Consider the following 19,318-nt stretch of genomic DNA (forward strand, 5'->3'; position numbering starts at 1 on the left):
TGATTTTACTTCAGTGTTCAGCAAAAGCATAAATGATGGGAATCAGCAAAGAAAAAATCATCTGTCTCTCTGGGAACTGTGAGACAGAGCCATTGCCAAGGTATCTTTTAAGGGCACAGTCAATATATGATCCCTAAAAATTTGCTTTTTACATTCTGTCACTTATAATTTAGTAGGCTTATATTTTGGCTGGATGGGGAAAAGTGACAGTCTCTGAGACAAGTTATCCTCCATCCCCTGCAATTAACTGACATCCTGGTCCAACCTCTTATCTCACTGGTGCGGTGCCCAAGTGGATACAATGGGAAGCAGCGCTTAGAAGGGTGGGGCAGAAATACTCCTCACAGAGAAACTCGAAAATGTCCCTGCTTACAGAAAGCACTGAGATAACCAGCTATTTTAGCCAAATCTCAAGTTGGATTATCCCCTGATAGCCCATGCCCTGATAAATTACATGTAGATTAAAGAATACAATTTTTAGAAAACATTAAATCTATGGAGAGTAAGTGTTCTTAAAATCTAGGTGGAAGTTAACCTATCTTGGGGCAAGGCAAGGTCTTTCTAAGCATAAAAATAATGAGAAAATCATAAAAAACTTCCATATTTAATCCTCAGATAAACTTAAAATAGTTCAAAAGTCAAATGAAAAGCCTAAACAAACTGGAAAATTATCTGTACCCTATATGTCATGAAAAGTGTTAATAGCCTGAACTTAGAATGAGCTCTTACAAATCAACAAGAAAAATATTACTATCCCAATATAAAAACAGGCAAGAAACATGAACTGACAATTTGCAAAAATGCAGACAGGCAATAAGCATTTGGAAAAACAACCTTTCTACCTAAAGTAGCCTACTTAGGCAAATTTTTCAAGAATAAAAATAATACTTGATGTTGTCAAGAATGTGAGATGAACACTCATCAGCAATAACGGCTGGGAGTACAAATTTCTGCTACACTTTTGGAAAGCATTTTAGCTATATATATGTATACCAGTAATCATGGAAAGAGTTCATGTTTTCTAAGCCTTTACTCTTAGTTTTAAATTGTGTCTAATGAAATAGAGATGCAGACTATAAATGAGAATGTTTATCACCTCATTAAAACAAACAAAAAAGCAGAAGTAACCTATGTGTCCAAAAATAGGAGAATGATTAAATAGACTATATTCCCTGTGGTGAAATAAAATAACACATGACTGAATATCACAAAACCATTAATAATTTTTCAAAGAAAGCTTAATGACATGAACATTTTCACAATATAGAGCTAAATGAAAAAGGCAGAACCCCAAACTATATATGTGTGTGTATATATATATATGATGATGTATAGGATAAATCAGTAAGAAATGTTATGAAAATACTTGCTGGGGTGGTTGCTGAATTATGGAGTTGTTAATAATTGTTGTCATTGTCATAATTGCTGGGAAGCTACTGGGCAGCAGAGCCGACAAAAAATTACCTTTGGAGCCCCTTCCTCTGCCCCATCCTATCACTCTGAATATATTGCAAAGTTTAGGCACACTCTTGCTAATAAGTATACTGCATTTCTTTATCTGTAAAAAGTCTTCTTTGCTTGACGCTTTCATCACCATTCATAATTTTGAATTAATTCTTAAGTCACAGAAATGCAAGTTAATAATTCTTCATGGTTAAAATGATAAAATCACAATCAAGCATGCAATCGTTCCTCGAAGTCCCCATGCAGCAACAGCCACAGGATTCAAGAGTATTTGCTGCTGCACCCAGACACATACCTTTACAGTCTTCAAATCTTTAGTGTTAAACTTAGTGTAATCTTCTTTTGCTTCTACGGGCTCATCTGATAACTTTACTTTCTGCAATGTTAGAGCAGTGAAGTGTCAAACGTCAGCTTGACACTTACATCAGTCCATTAAAAAAAAAACCCAACATGTATGTGCAATTTGGACCAATAGCGAGGTCAAATGGAGCAGCAGACCCTGCAGAGGGCTTACTTTTTACAAGTCCCTTCGCTTTTTGCCAGTTATCTAGGAACTAAGCCAGACGTCCCTTCCAAGAAGCAGCCTTGGTGATGGGGAGATGTGAGCAGGCAAGCCCATGACCCAGCCCTTAGGCTGTCTAGCGGTATGATCACATAATGTATGTACCAGGGACAGGGGGCATCGAGGTGACTGCTGACTTCCAGGACAGTCTAAGGCGGGGTGAATGCAGGCACAGAAGGCAAAGAAGAGAATTTCCTTTAAGATGGCCGGGGTCCAGCCAGAACCCCGACTTCATTCACCTGCAGGGCTGCTGTAATGTCCATTTAGGAATACAGGGACAGCATTCTGACTGTCACCATCTTTGTATAGCTTTATGTTCTTACCTCCTTTCAATTCAGTTATCTCATTTTATCCACATAAGAACAACCTTGCAAAGCAAGCAGAAGGAAGCACAGAGGTTAAGTGAACAGCTTAAGGTCACCTAGCAGAGGACTTGAGGTGAGATCTCAACTATGGTACAAGTGCTCTTTCCATTGGACCCAATGCAATTAGGTCAACCTTTACTTCATGATTTTACCTTTCACATGAGCATTTTTCACCAATCAATGAATGTGAGAATCTTGTCAAGAGCTAGACTGTGGCCATATGTTCATATTATGGTAGGAATCTGACACATTTATTATGTAAAAGGCACATAGCAGGGCAGGTAAGTCTTGATGTTTAACATGGAGAACTGACTGCACAGGGATCACAACTTGGACTTTTACAGATTTTCAAGCTCTCTGTGGAGACGCTGGGTTGACAAGACCCAATATGGACCCACCCTAGGAAATGCAGATTTGTTCCCAGCTTCACTCTTCACACCCAGCTTTCACTACACAAAGAACTGTAGAGTCGGTACTAAAAGATGCCACAGCCCATGTACAATACAAGTGGGTAAAATGACACGTCTTGAAATTTTTCACCAGCACACTGTTGAATACGTTGGGAAAAAAACATTAACTGTAACATCTACTTAAATTTCTGTTATTTAAAAGACTGAATCACTACAGATTTGGGGGAATGTTTCAGAAGAAATAGAAAAGTGGCTCAGAAAGACAGTAACAAAGGGTCTGACTAAATGGGTACAGTTCTGGAAAAAAAGGCAGACAGAAAGTACAGAGGAACTAATGCTAAGATTGGTCTTATTCTTACAAATGACTTGCAAAGAAGGCACTTAGGAACATCTCCAAATCCACTGATTGCATTCAGCTCTGCCAGCTGACAGTGATAAATTCAAAAGATGCAAGGGGGTGAGAATTGGAAGCCGGGCCTCAACATAGTCAAACATAATAGTAATAAAATAATGCAAAACATATTAAGGATGAGAGGCTCCATGCTACGAATTACAACACAGATGCAAAGATACCTAACAGTCACTGGAACGTTATTTCCTGCAAACAATCAACTATATTTCTGTAAAAATCAATCAAATCCTAGACACAGACGGGAAACCTAGCAGCAGACATTATCCTACACTTGTTTCAACTATGGTACATCATCCAGTGAAGTTTGCAATGTACAAACCGGAGCCCCAGGAAGACACAATAGAGCAGGAAACCTCAGAAAGCGACTAAAATAATCTAGGAGGTGAAGTTGAGATGTAGGAGAAATGAGATGCCAAGATCTAAATCTGGGCTTAGCCAAGTCCCGCTCAGGGGCCAAGTCCAGCTGGCTGGCTGTTTTTATAAATGAAGTTTTACTGGAACACAGCCATACTGATTGGCTTATGAATTGTCTGTGGCTGTCTTCGTGCGGCCAGAGGGTAGGTTCTCGTATTTTTGTAGAAAGAATTCAGAGCCGAGACTGAGAGGCCAAGTAAGCAAAGGATTTACTGAGTGACAGTACACTCTCAGGAGGGAGCGCAGGCAGGCTCAGGTGAGCAGCAGTGAGTCCTTTCGGCAAGCTGGTTATACGGGGTGTGAAAATGATTGGGTGGAATATTCATCAAGAAGGGAGGGATTTGGGGGTAATTTCCTGGTTTTCATCCCAGGTCCACCTTCCCGAGAGGAGGGGGAGTTTCTGTCCTTATTTGGCTTTGCTCGGATCTGTCGTGGTGCCGGTGCATGATGGGTACTGCTCTGGTTGCAATGCTAATTCTACTGTAATGAGGGCATAATGAGCAAAAGGTTACATTCCGACCAGGAGGTTCCTGCCTTTCTTTGTTTGCCTCTAGGACCCTTGTCTTCACAAGACATATGGTCTCCTGTCAGCCCGGAGGTTCCCGCTTTTCTGTGTTTGCCCCTAGAACCCCTGTCATTGCAAGATGTATTATGGTCTCCTGTCACATGACCTGTGCCTCCCTCCTCTGCTCATGTCTGGCTAACTGCCTGCTCTAACGTCTCCCCCCTCGGGGAGTCTGGACCCTTAAAATCTTTTAAGGGTCAAAGGGTCGATGGTCCGTCTTCCGTAGCTGCTTCAAGCTGAGCAGGGGCATTGTCCCTACCAGTGGGGTCCAGATCACCTTGCTCTGTCAGAGACAGGAGGTCTCAGGGTCATGTACAGCGGCAGAGATGGGGAGTGGGGAGTAGAAGGAGGCTGCAGCCCTGTCCAGTGGGTGTTGATGGTCCCCATCTTCTTGCAGGATGGGTTGAAATCCCTGGCATACCATCACATGTAGGTGACACTGTCGTAACCTGAAGAAACAGACTTAACAAACAGGAGACTAAAAAGGCAGGGGCCCCAAATCAGCAAAAATATTACTGTAGTCAGAGGTCCAAGCAGGGGTAGGAACCAGGTCATGTTTGGTAATACCCCTCTGACTGCAGTCCATGTGGAGCTGGCACTGGGGTCACCCTTCCCACAAGTGTGGAGCCACTGGGCCTGTTCATGTATCTTTTGCATATCTTCTTCCACCTGGCCAGTGGTGTTGATGGAGGTGCAGCACATTTTTTTGATTACTGCACATACCCCTCCCCGTTCAGCTAGCAGATAGTCCAGGGCCAGTCTGTTATCCATCACCACACTTGCTAGGAAATAAAGGGGGTTCCCCCATGGTCCTGGCCAGAGGAGACAGAATATCTGGCAGGTTGCAACGCATTGCCTCAAGGTAGGCAAAGCCGCCCATGGGGCCACCAAACAACAGCTGCTCCAGTTGCTGCCAGGATGAGGCCCATCAGCCTCTTACTTCAGGAGTGGTGGATACTATGGAGGGATACACCTAGGTTCATCTGATTACTTAGCTGGCCTAGCGTGCACTGTACCGCAAGCAGGGCCTTATCTATCCAAGGCAAGGCCACAGCCAATCCTGGGGAGGGGAAGGAGAGCTGGGGTTATTCTGAGAAGGCAGCTGGTTTATGTTCAGGCCGCAGAGGGACAGGCGTCTGGGGCAGTGCACGCCTGGCGCACTTCTGAGGAGCTGAGCCATTCCTGTAAGTGGTTTGCCCAAGAGGGTGTACCCACGCGGCTTGAGGAGAGAGGCCACCGTTACAAGAGGGGTCGTGAGGTGTGGGGACTTTTCTGTAGGCCTTAGGAGGGCCATATTGTAAATGCCGGACAACTCGCGTTTTCCCTCCCTCTTCCACTGGTCACTAGGGGCAGGGGCAGCAAGACAGGCTAGACTCATTGCACTTGGGAATGAGTACTTGGTATTGGTTAGAAATATTGATGTGAGGGGTGAGATCCAAGCATGGAAGCTGCGTTAGGGACGGGATATGAACTTCAAGAGAGATGGGGTGAGTTTCTTGGCTAGGGTCAGCAAAACCTGATTTCCAGACTCTGAAATCACCTTTAGGACTTATCCTGATTTATTAGGAACTTAGTGACCTCACTGGTTTCGGTGTCCACCAAAATATCTGAGGGTAAGAAGGGCCTACCATTAGTCATTTCAAAGGGGCTGAGCCTCAGCTTGTCTGAGCCTGCCCGTGTTCCCTCCTGAGAGTTTACTATCTCTCAATAAATCCTCGCTTTGCTTACTTGGCCTCTTGTGACTTGTCTCTGAATTCTTTCTGTGAGGAAACAAGAACCTACCCTCTGGCAACATCTGTGGTAAGCCAGCCAGGAGTATTATTGGGAGGTCAAATATCCCTCCTCCTTTCCCTGGCAAGTCTTAGCCTCTCATCTCACTTGTGCTTGAGAGCCACTGCCTGACTTCTTGTCATTACTCTCCCTTTTGCTCCCTTTGCCTGTCACCTTTTGGACCTGCTTGCTGCAACATACGTGGGCATGGGTCAAGCATATGTAAGACACCAGGGTGTTTCCCACCACAAGACTCCTGCCGTGTAAGGATATGTGGGTCATGGAAGGGACTAGAGAGAAGATAGGTCTGTCCACCCACCTTAAAACAACTTCCATGTAACGTTTTTAGGCACACAAGCTTAAAACATAACACCCTCCCTTTCCCTGTGGCTATCCCCACAGGATTATTTTAGGTCCACTTATGTCTGACTATCTTTGTCTCTGTGTCTCTATCTTGCTCTTATTACTTCCTTGGAAATGGGGGGAAGAAATTTGTCAGGCGTTTTCCAACCTAGCTGCTAGGTCCTACATATTTCACTATTGCATATGCATAGGGCATGTCAAGAAAAGTTTCCAGCCATTTTCACAGGCAGCCAGGGACACGGACCATTTGATTAACTATGATCAGGTTCAACTTTGTGGAAATATAAAATGCAGCCTTACTTGGACTGTAAATGAAAGGAAATTAAGACTTCTCTAGATAATAGAAAGGAGGCTTGTACACAGTCCTACATACCACCTCCCTTAGTGGCCAGTGCCTGTTTTCAGATCCTGACCACCCTTTTAGAGAAAGGGGACTGGGACCTAAATAGCTCCTGGAACTATGAAGACATCTGTTCCAGGGGAATACACCCTGGAACACATGGATTACTCAATGGTCAGAGAATCTACAGAGAAACCCTCAGGAAGGTCGTTCATCCTGGGTACCAGAGCTGTCAGGATAGGACACAGGCCCCAGCACTCTGGGGCTGGCAGAGTTGCCATGTGGCAGGGCCACTAACTACCCTGACATTGGCCAAAGTTGACAGGACTAGGTGAACAGGGATGCCTGTAGCCAGTCCTGACAGAGGGAACCCCTAAAGGGACATCCTAACTGTAGTGCTCCTCTCTTTTACGGGAGCCCTCTCTCCCTGAAGGATCAGTGGGGAGCATCTCCTCCATCCCCAAGGATTCACCCCTCAGGGTGCATTCTAAGTCACTGGGACAAGTTTTCTCTAGATTTTTTTAAACAGGAAAAGCTCATCTTCTTCTGTAATAGAGCCTGGCCCCAGTATAAACTTGAGGATGATGAGATCTGGCCAGAAAATGGAAGCCTCCACTATAATACCATCGTACAGTTAGAATTTTTTTGCGAAAGGCATGGAAAACGGACAGAGATTCCTTATGTTCAGGCCCTTATGGCCCTAAGAGAGAACCTGGAGCTATGCAAGTCCTGTGTTAGGGAACCTTGCAGGTTGGGACCTGTTCAAACTATTCAAAAACCCCCTCTGGTAGTATCTCTGCAGGAAAATAAGTCTCGGACAGAAGACCCAAGTCCTCTTTCGCCACCTTCAGCCCCTCCAGCACCATATAAGCCTCTTTATCCTTCCATACCAGAAGTGCAGCCAGAGCTCCTTTGCCCCCTCTAAGAAGCAACAGGCAGACCTCAGGGAATGACCAGAGTCTGCACCCCCTTTCTTTGTCTGACCTCAACCAGTGCTGCACTCACTTAGGCCGATTCTCAGAGGATCCTAGCCAGTTCACTGAAGAATTCCAGGGACTAATGCTTTCCTACAACCTTATTTGGAAGGACCTGAATGTTGCCATTTCCCACTGCAGCACCCGTGACGAAAAGACCTGTATTTGGGTGCATGCTCAAGCATATGCTGATGGATTATACACTGTCCAACCCAATTATTACCCTGTGGGCATGACAGCAGTGCCACTGATTGATCCCAATTGGGACTATGAACTAGGCCAACCTAGTATCCCTAGAAGAGACCACATGATCCTTTGCCTCACTGAAGGGATGAGACACCAGCGCATAATTAAACCTGTCAACTATGATGAGGTTTAAGAGATCGCCCAAGGTGAGGACAAAAATCCAGCCCTATTTCGGGCCTGGCTGGTAGATTCCCTCAGAAAGTATACAAATGTGGACCCAGATGCTTTTGAGGGACGCATTGTGCTTGCAACTTACTTCATTTACCATTCGGCCCCTGACATCCATAGGAAGCTGCAAAAGCTTGCCGTGGGTCCCCAAACCCCTCTCAACCTTCTTATGGATATGGCCTTCACTGTCTTTAACAATACGGACCAGAGATAGCCTCATCCACCAGAGGGCAGACAGCAGAAGCAAGAACAACAGGCCTGCAGCCTGTAGAACAAAAACCACATTCACAGAAAGACAGACAAGATGAAAGGGCAGAGGGCTATGTACCAGATGAAGTAAAAAGATAAAACCCCAGAAAAACAACTAAATGAAGTGGAGATAGGCAACCTTCCAGAAAAAGAATTCAGAATATTGATAGTGAAGATGATCCATGACCTCGGAAAAAGAATGGAGGCAAAGATCGAGAAGATGCAAGAAATGTTTAACAAAGACCTAGAAGAATTAAAGAACAAACAAACAGAGATGAACAATACAATAACTGAAATGAAAACTACACTAGAAGGAATCAATAGCAGAATAACTGAGGCAGGAGAATGGATAAGTGACCTGGAAGACAGAATGGTGGAATTCACTGCTGTGGAACAGAAGAAAAAAGAATGAAAAGAAATGAAGACAGCCGAAGAGACCTCTGGGACAATATTAAATGCAACAACATGCGCATTATATGGGTCCCAGAAGGAGAAGAGAGAGAGAAAGGACCAGAGAAAATATTTGAAGAGATTATAGTCGAAAACTTCCCTAACATGGGAAAGGAAATAGCTACCCAAGTCCAGGAAGCGCAGCAGTAATCAAGACAAGACACACAGTAATCAAACTGGCAAAAATTAAAGACAAAGAAAATTTATTAAAAGCAGCAAGGGAAAAATGACAAATAACACACAAGGGAACTCCCATAAGGTTAATGGCTGATTTCTCAGCAGAAACTCTACAAGCCAGAAGGGAGTGGCATGATATACTTAAAGTGATGAAAGGGAAGAACCTACAACCAAGATTACTCTACCCGGCAAGGATCTCATCCAGATTGGAAGGAGAAATCAAAAGCTTTACAGACAAGCAAAAGCTAAGAGAATTCAGCACCACCAAACCAGCCCTACAACAAATGCTAAAGGAACTTCTCTAAGTGGGAAACACAAAAGAAGAAAAGGGCCTACAAAAACAAACCCAAAACAATTAAGAAAATGGTAATAGGAACATGCATATCAATAATTACCTTAAACGTGAATGGATTAAATGCTCCAACCAAAAGACAGAGGCTTGCTGAATGGATACAAAAACAAGACCCATATATATGCTGTCTACAAGAGACCCACTTCAGACCTAGGGACACATACAGACTGAAACTGAGGGGATGGAAAAAGATATTCCTGCAAATGGAAATCAAAAGAAAGCTGGAGTAGCTATACTCATATCAGATAAAACAGACTTTAAAGTAAAGAATGTTACAAGAGACAAGGAAGAACATTACATAATGATCAAGGGATCAATCCAAGAAGAAGATATAACAATTACAAATATATATGCACCCAACATAGGAGCACCTTAATACATAAGGCAACTGCTAACAGCTATGAAAGAGGAAATCGACAGTAACACAATAATAGTGGGGAACTTTATCACCAATGGACAGATCATCCAAAATGAAAGTAAATAAGGAAACAGAAGCTTTAAATGACACAACAGACCAGATAGATTTAATTGATATTTATGGGACATTCCATCCCAAAACAGCAGATTACACTGTCTTCTCAAGTGCCCATGGAACATTCTCCAGGATCGATCACATCTTGGGTCACAAATCAAGCCTCAGTAAATTTAAGAAAACTGAAATCATATCAAGCATCTTTTCTGACCACAAGGCTATGAGATTAGAAATGCATTACAGGGAAAAAAACGTAAAAAACAAAAACACATGGAGGCTAAACAATACATTACTAAATAACCAAGAGATCACTGAAGAAATCAAAGAGGAGATCAAAAAATACCTAGAGACAAATGACAATGAAAACACTATGATCCAAAACCTATGGGATGCAGCAACAGCAGTTCTAAGAGGGAAGTTTATAGCTATACAAGCCTACCTCAAGAAACAAGAAAAATCTCAAATAAACAATCTAAACTTACACCTAAAGCAACTAGAGAAAGAAGAAAAAACAAAACCCAAAATTAGCAAAAGGAAAGAAATCATAAAGATCAGAGCAGAAATAAATGAAATAGAAACAAAGAAAACAATAGCAAACATTAATAAACTAAAAGCTGGTTCTTTGAGAAGATAAGCAAAATTGATAAACCATTAGCCAGACTCATCAAGAAAAAGAGGGAGAGGACTCAAATCAATAAAATTAGAAATGAAAAAGGAGAAGTTACAACAGACAACGCAGAAATACAAAGCATCCTAAGAGACTACTACAAGCAACTCTATGCCAATAAAATGGACAACCTGGAAGAAATGGACAAATTCTTAGAAATGCACAACCTGCCAAGACTGAATCAGGAAGAAATAGAAAATATGAGCAGACCAATCACAAGCACTGAAATTGAAACTGTGATTAAAAATCTTCCAACAAACAAAAGCCCAGGACCAGACGGCTTCACGAGCGAATTCTATCAAACATTTAGAGAAGAGCTAACACCTATCCTTCTCAAACTCTTCCAAAATATAGCAGAGGGAGGAACACTCCCAAATTCCTTCTACGAGGCCACCATCACCTTGATACCAAAACCAGACAAGGATGTCACAAAGAAAGAAAACTACAGGCCAATATCATTGATGAACATAGATGCAAAAATCCTCAACAAAATACTAGCAAACAGAATCCAACAGCACATTAAAAGGATCATACACTATGATCAAGTAGGGTTTATTCCAGGAATGCAAGGATTCTTCAATATACGCAAATCTATCAATGTGATACACCATATTAACAAACTGAAGGAGAAAAACCATATGATCATCTCAATAGATGCAGAGAAAGCTTTTGACAAAATTCAACACCCATTTATGATAAAAACCCTGCAGAAAGTAGGCATAGAGGGAACTTTCCTCAACATAATAAAGGCCATATATGACAAGCCCACAGCCAACATCATCCTCAATGGTGAAAAACTGAAAGCATTTCCACTAAGATCAGGAACAAGACAAGGTTGCCCACTCTCACCACTGTTATTCAACATAGTTTTGGAAGTTTTAGCCACAGCAATCAGAGAAGAAAAGGAAATAAAAGGAATCCAAATCGGAAAAGAAGAAGTAAAGCTGTCACTGTTTGCAGATGACATGATACTATACATAGAAAATCCTAAAGATGCTACCAGAAAACTACTAGAGCTAATCAATGAATTTGGTAAAGTAGCAGGATACAAAATTAATGCACAGAAATCTCTGGCATTCCTATACACTAATGATGAAAAATCTGAAAGTGAAATCAAGAAACCACTCCCATTTACCACTGCAACAAAAAGAATAAAATATCTAGGAATAAACCTACCTAAGGAGACAAAAGACCTATATGCAGAAAATTATAACACACTGATGAAAGAAATTAAAGATGATACAAATAGATGGAGAGATATACCATGTTCTTGGATTGGAAGAATCAACATTGTAAAAATGACTCTACTACCCAAAGCAATCTACAGATTCAATGCAATCCCTATCAAACTACCACTGGCATTTTTCACAGAACTAGAACAAAAAATTTCGCAATTTGTATGGAAACACAAAAGACCCTGAATAGCCAAAGCAATCTCGAGAACGAAAAAAGGAGCAGGAGGAATCAGGCTCCCTGACTTCAGACTATACTACAAAGCTACAGTAAACAAGACAGTATGGTACTGGCACAAAAACAGAAAGATAGATCAATGGAACAGGATAGAAAGCCCAGAGATAAACCCACGCACATATGGTCACCTTATCTTTGACAAAGGTGGCAGGAATGCACAGTGGAGAAAGGACAGCCTCTTCAATAAGTGGTGCTGGGAAAACTGGACAGATACATGTAAAAGTATGAGATTAGATCACTCCCTAACACCATACACAAGAATAAGCTCAAAATGGATTAAAGACCTAAATGTAAGGCCAGAAACTATCAAACTCTTAGAGGAAAAAATAGGAAGAACACTCTTTGACATAAATCACAGCAAGATCTTTTTTGATTCACCTCGTAGAGTAATGGAAATAAAAACAAAAATAAACAAATGGGACCTAATGAAACTTCAAAGCTTTTGCACAGCAAAGGAAACCATAAACAAGACCAAAAGACAACCCTCAGAATGGGAGAAAATATTTGCACATGAAGCAACCGACAAAGGATTAATCTCCAAAATTTACAAGCAGCTCATGCAGCTCAATAACAAGAAAACAAACAACCCAATCCAAAAATGGGCAGAAGACTAAATAGACATTTCTCCAAAGAAGATATACAGACTGCCAACAAACACATGAAAGAATGCTCAACATCACTAATCATTAGCGAAATGCAAATCAAAACTACAATGAGATATCATCTCACACCAGTCAGAATGGCCATCATCAAAAAATCTAGAAACAATAAATGCTGGAGAGGGTGTGGAGAAAAGGGAACACTCTTGCACTGCTGGTGGGAATGTGAATTGGTTCAGCCACTATGGAGAACAGTATGGTAATGTGAATTGGTTCAGCCACTATGGAGAACAGTATGGGAATGTGAATTGGTTCAGCCACTATGGAGAACAGTATGGGAATGTGAATTGGTTCAGCCACTATGGAGAACACTATGGAGAACAGAACAGTTCCTTAAAAAACTACAAATAGAACTACCATATGACCCAGCCATCCCACTACTGGGCATATACCCTGAGAAAACCGAAATTCAAAGAGTCATGTACCAAAATGCTCATTGCAGCTCTATTTACAATAGCCCGGAGATGGAAACAACCTAAGTGCCCATCATGGGATGAATGGATAAAGAAGATGTGGCACATATATACAATGGAATATTACTCAGCCATAAAAAGAAACGAAATCGAGCTATTTGTAATGAGGTGGATAGACCTAGAGTCTGTCATACAGAGTGAAGTAAGTCAGAAAGAAAAAGACAAATACCGTATGCTAACACATATATATGGAATTTAAGAAAAAAAAAATGTCATGAAGAACCTAGGGGTAAGGCAGGAATAAAGACAGAGACCTCCTAGAGAATGGACTTGAGGTTATGGGGAGGGGGAAGGGTGAGCTGTGACAGGGCGAGAGAGAGTCATGGACATATACACACTAACAAATGTAAGGCAGATAGCTAGTGGGAAGCAGCCGCATGGCACAGGGATATAGGCTCGGTGCTTTGTGACAGCCTGGAGGGGTGGGATAGGGAGGGTGGGAGGGAGGGAGACGCAAGAGGGAAGAGATATGGGAACATATGTATATGTATAACTGATTCACTTTGTTATAAAGCAGAAACTAACACACCATTGTAAAGCAATTATACCCCAATAAAGATGTTAAAAAAAAAAAAATCCTGAGTATGTTGGTCACCTCGAAAGCAGGGAAAAAGGAAAGTTGTTTAACACCCACCTTACATTCATTTGCAAAGCACTCATTACTCTTCTGGCAGGAGAATGCCCTCACTGACAAGCTGTTGCACGTGTTTACTTCCCTGTGTCTGAGCAGCGCTCACTGGTCTGCGATCACGCCTGGACTTCGGGATGCTACTCTTTGCTCTCAAGTGTGGTTTATAGCTGGCTTCTCTACTCCCTATATCTGGGAGACAAACCTAGGCCATAGCCCACAGTGCAGAGGAGCTGTGGGTGGCAGTTTGAGAACATCTGGAAGGGGAAAGGTTTCCCACTGATAGCTTCTCTGTGTTGCAAAAATCATGCTCTATGTGCCTTTGTGCCCATGACAATTATATTTGGAAAAATGAGTTTTAGTTCTAGAGTATTCCTGGTGATTAATAAAGTTAATTACAGGATCTAGCTCACTCAAGAAGACTTAATTTTAATTATACTTCTTTAATATTTTGACATAGGTATCCAGCTAAAATCAACTCTTTGATTCTCACAGCACTTTATCATTCACGTAAAAGCCACAGAAATAAAAATACTGATGAAGAACCCAGTATAATCTTTATGCCACATAAGTTGAATGAAGTATGTTTTAAAATACACTAAACTAAATTTATGTGGCAAAAGTATAATATTTTTCTAAGTCCTCCAAAGATAGCTTAGTCACAGCTTCTTACCTTTGATGGAGGGCTTGGCACTGAAGCTGGAGGTTCTGGAAGCCTGAGGAGTAAAAAATAAAAATCATAGTCATGGTTTTTCATAGACAAGCAAACAGAAAAACTGGGCCAACTTCAGACTTAGTAAGTCCTACTTTCATCTAGTAGTTTCACCTCCATATATCTTAATGTTCAATCACCTCAGTGGAAAGAGTGAAATTTTTCTAAGTGAATAAATGTTCATTTGCCTCCTTAATTCTAAGTATTGGAATTGTCTGAGAAAGAACAAAATGAGAAGTCATTTGCTGAAATGGAATTGCTTTTCTTTAGCCTCTAAAAATTTGCATTTTGGTACTGTATTTTTTCATCATAAATGATGAATCTAGAATATATACAAAAGTGAAAATTATTTTAACTGTTGACAAAAAGTCATACAAACTTTACTTTTCTTGTATTAGAGTTTAATTGACATATCTTTCTCCTCAAGTCTTTAACCAAAACTTAAAAATTTCAGCAGTAAAGAATATAAAAAAAATAGGGAGTGCTTCCGGGAAGATGGCGGAGGAGTAAGACACGGAGATCACCTTCCTCCCCACAGATACACCAGGGATACATCTACACGTGGAGCAGCTCCTACAGAACACCTACGGAACGTTGGCAGAAGACCTCAGACCTCCCAAAAGGCAAGAAATCCCCCACATAGCTGGGTAGGGCAAAAGAAAAAAGAATAAACAGAGACAAAAGGATACGGACGGGACCTGCACCAGTGGGAGGGAGCTGTGAAGGAGGAAAGGTTTCCACACACTAGAAAGCCCCTTTATGGGCGGAGACTGCGGGAGGCAGAGGGGGAAGCTTCGGAGCCGCGGAGGAGAGCACAGCAACAGGGGTGTGGAGGGCAAAGCGGGGAGATTCCTGCACGGAGGATCGGTGCCGACCGGCACTCACCAGCCCGAGAGGCTTGTCTGCTCACCCGCCAGGGCAGGCGCACTTGGGAGCTGAGGCATGGCTTCGGTCGGAGCACAGGGAGAGGACTGGGGTTGGCGGCGTGAACACAGCGTGCAGGGGGTTAGTGCGCCACGGCTAGCCAGGAGGAAGTCCGGGGAAAAGTCTGGACCTGCCGAAGAGGCAAGAGACTTTTTCTTCCCTCTTTGTTTCCTGGTGCGCGAGGAGAGGGGATTAAGAGCACTGCTTAAAGGAGCTCCAGAGACAGGCGCGAGCCGCAGCTAAAAGCGCGGACCCCAGAGACGGGCAGGAGATGCTAAGGCTGCTGCTGCTGCCACCAAGAAGCCTGTGTGCGAGCATAGGTCACTATCCACACCCCCCTTCCGGGGAGCCTGTGCAGCCAGCCACTGCCGGGGTCCCGGGATCCAGGGACAACTTCCCCGGGAGAACGCACGGCGCACCTCAGGCTGGTGAAACGTCACGCCGGCCTCTGCCGCCGCAGGCTCACCCCGCACTCCGTGCCCCTCCCTCCCCCCGGCCTGAGTGAGCCAGAGCCCCCGAGTCAGCTGCTCCTTTAACCCCGTCCTGTCTGCGCAAAGAACAGACGCCCTCCGGAGACCTACACGCAGAGGTGGGGCCAAATCCAAAGCTGAGCCCCTGGGAGCTGTGAGAACAAAGAAGAGAAAGGGAAATCTCTCCCAGCAGCCTCAGAAGCAGCGGATTAAAGCTCCACAATCAACTTGATGTACCTGCATCTGTGGAATACATGAATAGACAACGAATCATCCCAAATTGAGGAGGTGGACTTTGAGAGCAAGATTTATGATTTTTCCCCCTTTTCCTTTTTTTGTGAGTGTGTATGTGTATGCTTCTGTCTGAGATTTTGTCTGTATAGCTTTGCTTCTACCATTTGTCCTAGGGCTCTATCCCTCTTTTTTTTTTTCTCTTAATAATTATTTTTTTATTTTAATAACTTTATTATATTTTATCTTTATTTTATTTTATCACTTTCTTTTTATCCTTCCTTCCTTCCCTCCTTCCTTCCTTCCTCCCTCCCTCCCTCCTTCCCTCCCTCCTTTCTTTCTTTCTACTTCTACTAACTCTTTCTTTCTACTTTTTCTCCCTTTTATTCTGAGCCGTGCGGATGAAAGGCTCTTGGTGCTGCAACCAGGAGTCAGTGCTGTGCCTCTGAGGTGGGAGAGCCAACTTCAGGACACTGGTCCAAAAGAGACCTCCCAGCTCCACATAATATCAAACGGCAAAAATCTCCCAAAAATCTCCATCTCAACACTATCACCCAGCTTCACTCAACGACCAGCAAGCTACAGTGCTGAACATCCTATGCCAAACAACTAGCAAGACAGGAACACAACCCCACCCATTAGCAGAGAGGCTGCCTAAAATCATAGTAAGTCCACAGACACCCCAAAACACACCACCAGACGTGGACCTGCCCACCAGAAAGACAAGATCCAGCCTCATCCACCAGAACACAGACACTAGTCCCCTCCACCAGGAAGCCTACACAACCCACTGAACCAACCTTAGCCACTGGGGACAGACACCAAAAACAACGGGAACTACGAACGTGCAGCCTGCAAAAAGGAGACACCAAACACAGTAAGATAAGCAAAATGAGAAGACAGAAAAACACACAGCAGATGAAGGAGCAAGATAAAAACCCACCAGACCTAACAAATGAAGAGGAAATAGGCAGTCTACCTGAAAAAGAATTCAGAATAATGATAGTAAAGATGATCCAAAATCTTGGAAATAGAATAGAGAAAAGGCAAGAAACATTTAACAAGGACCTAGAAGAACTAAAGATGAAACAAACAATGATGAACAACACAATAAATGAAATGAAAAATACTCTAGATGGGATCAATAGCAGAATAACTGAGGCAGAAGAACGGATAAGTGACCTGGAAGATAAAATAGTGGAAATAACTACTGCAGAGCAGAATAAAGAAAAAAGAATGAAAAGAACTGAGGACAGTCTCAGAGACCTCTGGGACAACATTAAATGCACCAACATTCGAATTATAGGTGTTCCAGAAGAAGAAGAGAAAAAGAAAGGGACTGAGAAAATATTTGAAGAGATTATAGTCGAAAACTTCCCTAATATGGGAAAGGAAATAGTTAATCAAGTCCAGGAAGCACAGAGAGTCCCATACAGGATAAATCCAAGGAGAAATACACCAAGACACATATTAATCAAACTGTCAAAAATTAAATACAAAGAAATATTGAAAGCAGCAAGGGAAAAACAACAAATAACACACAAGGGAATCCCCATAAGGTTAACAGCTGATGTTTCAGCAGAAACTCTGCAAGCCAGAAGGAAGTGGCAGGACATATTTAAACTGATGAAGGAGAAAAACCTGCAACCAAGATTACTCTACCCAGCAAGGATCTCATTCAGATTTGATGGAGAAATTAAAACCTTTACAGCCAAGCAAAAGCTGAGAGAGTTCAGCACCACCAAACCAGCTCTACAACAACTGCTAAAGGAACTTCTCTAGGCAAGAAACACAAGAGAAGGAAAAGACCTACAGTAACGAACCCAAAACAATTAAGAAAATGGGAATAGGAACATACATATCAATAATTACCTTAAATGTAAATGGACTAAATGCTACATTTACCAAAAGGCACAGATTGGCTGAAATGGATACAAGAAGAAGACCCATATATTTGCTGTCTACAAGAGACCCACTTCAGACCTAGAGACACTTACAGACTGAAAGTAAGGGGATGGAAAAAGGTATTTCATGCAAATGGAAACCAAAAGAAAGCTGGAGTAGCAATTCTCATATCAGACAAAATAAGACTTTAAAGACTATTAGAAGAGACAAAGAAGGACACTACATAATGATCAAGGGATCAATCCAAGAAGAAGATATAACAATTGTAAATATTTATGCACCCAACATAGGAGCACCTCAATACATAAGGCAAATACTAACAGCCATAAAAGGGGAAAAAGACAGTAAAACATTCATAGTAGGGGACTTTAACACCCCACTTTCACCAATGGACAGATCATCCAAAATGAAAATAAATAAGGAAAAACAAGCTTTAAATGATACATTAAACAAGATGGACTTAATTGATATTTATAGGACATTCCATCCAAAAACAACAGAATACACATTTTTTTCTAGTGCTCATGGAACATTCTCCAGGACAGATCATATCTTGGGTCACAAATCAAGCCTTGGTAAATTTAAGAAAATCGAAGTTGTATCAAGTATCTTTTCTGACCACAACGCTATGAGACTAGATATCAATTACAGGAAAAGATCTGTAAAATATACAAACACATGGAGGCTAAACAATACACTACTTAATAACGAAGTGATCACTGAAGAAATCAAAGAGGAAATTAAAAAATGCCTAGAAACAAATGACAGTGGAGACACGATGACCCAAAACCTATGGGATGCAGCAAAAGCAGTTCTAAGGGGGAAGTTTATAGCAATACAAGCCTACCTTAAGAAACAGGAAACATTTCAAATAAACAACCTAAACTTGCACCAAAAGCAATTAGAGGAAGAAGAACAAAAACACCCCAAAGTTAGCAGAAGGAAAGAAATCATAAAGATCAGAGCAGAAATAAATGAAAAAAAAACGAAGGAAACAATAGCAAAGATCAATAAAACTAAAAGCTGGTTCTTTGAGAAGATAAACAAAATTGATAAACCATTAGCCAGACTCATCAAGAAAAAGAGGGAGAGGACTCAAATCAATAAAATTAGAAATGAAAAAGGAGAAGTAACAACTGACACTGCAGAAATACAAAAGATCATGAGAGATTACTACAAGCAACTCTATGCCAATAAAATGGACAACCTGGAAAAAATGGACAAATTCTTAGAAATGCACAACCTGTGAAGACTGAATCAGGAAGAAATTGAAAATATGAACAGACCAATCACAAGCACTGAAATTGAAACTGTAATTAAAAATCTTCCAACAAACAAAAGCCCAGGACCAGACGGCTTCACAAGCGAGTTCTATCAAACATTTAGAGAAGAGCTAACACCTATCCTTCTCAAACTCTTCCAGAAT

General features: G+C 42.0%; 1 protein-coding gene across 5 annotated transcripts in view; it reads right to left on the reverse strand.

Annotated features, from left to right (window-relative positions):
• Window positions 1-19,318, reverse strand: part of RNASEH2B (ribonuclease H2 subunit B) — an 84,340-nt gene that overhangs the window by 11,884 nt on the left and 53,138 nt on the right. For 3 of the 5 annotated variants that reach the window (XM_082859653.1, XM_082859652.1, XM_082859651.1), the window contains 2 exons: window positions 14,324-14,366; window positions 1,760-1,840 (listed from right to left, as the gene is read on the reverse strand). In XM_082859653.1, the coding sequence (XP_082715779.1) occupies window positions 1,760-1,840; window positions 14,324-14,366 (124 nt within the window). The remainder of the gene's footprint in view (window positions 1-1,759; window positions 1,841-14,323; window positions 14,367-19,318) is intronic. The other 2 variants (XM_082859655.1, XM_082859654.1) reach the window with 1 other exon arrangement.

The sequence above is a fragment of the Leucopleurus acutus genome, assembly GCF_964270905.1.
Source record: "Leucopleurus acutus genome assembly, chromosome: 18".
NCBI classification, from domain to species: Eukaryota; Metazoa; Chordata; class Mammalia; order Artiodactyla; family Delphinidae; genus Leucopleurus; species Leucopleurus acutus.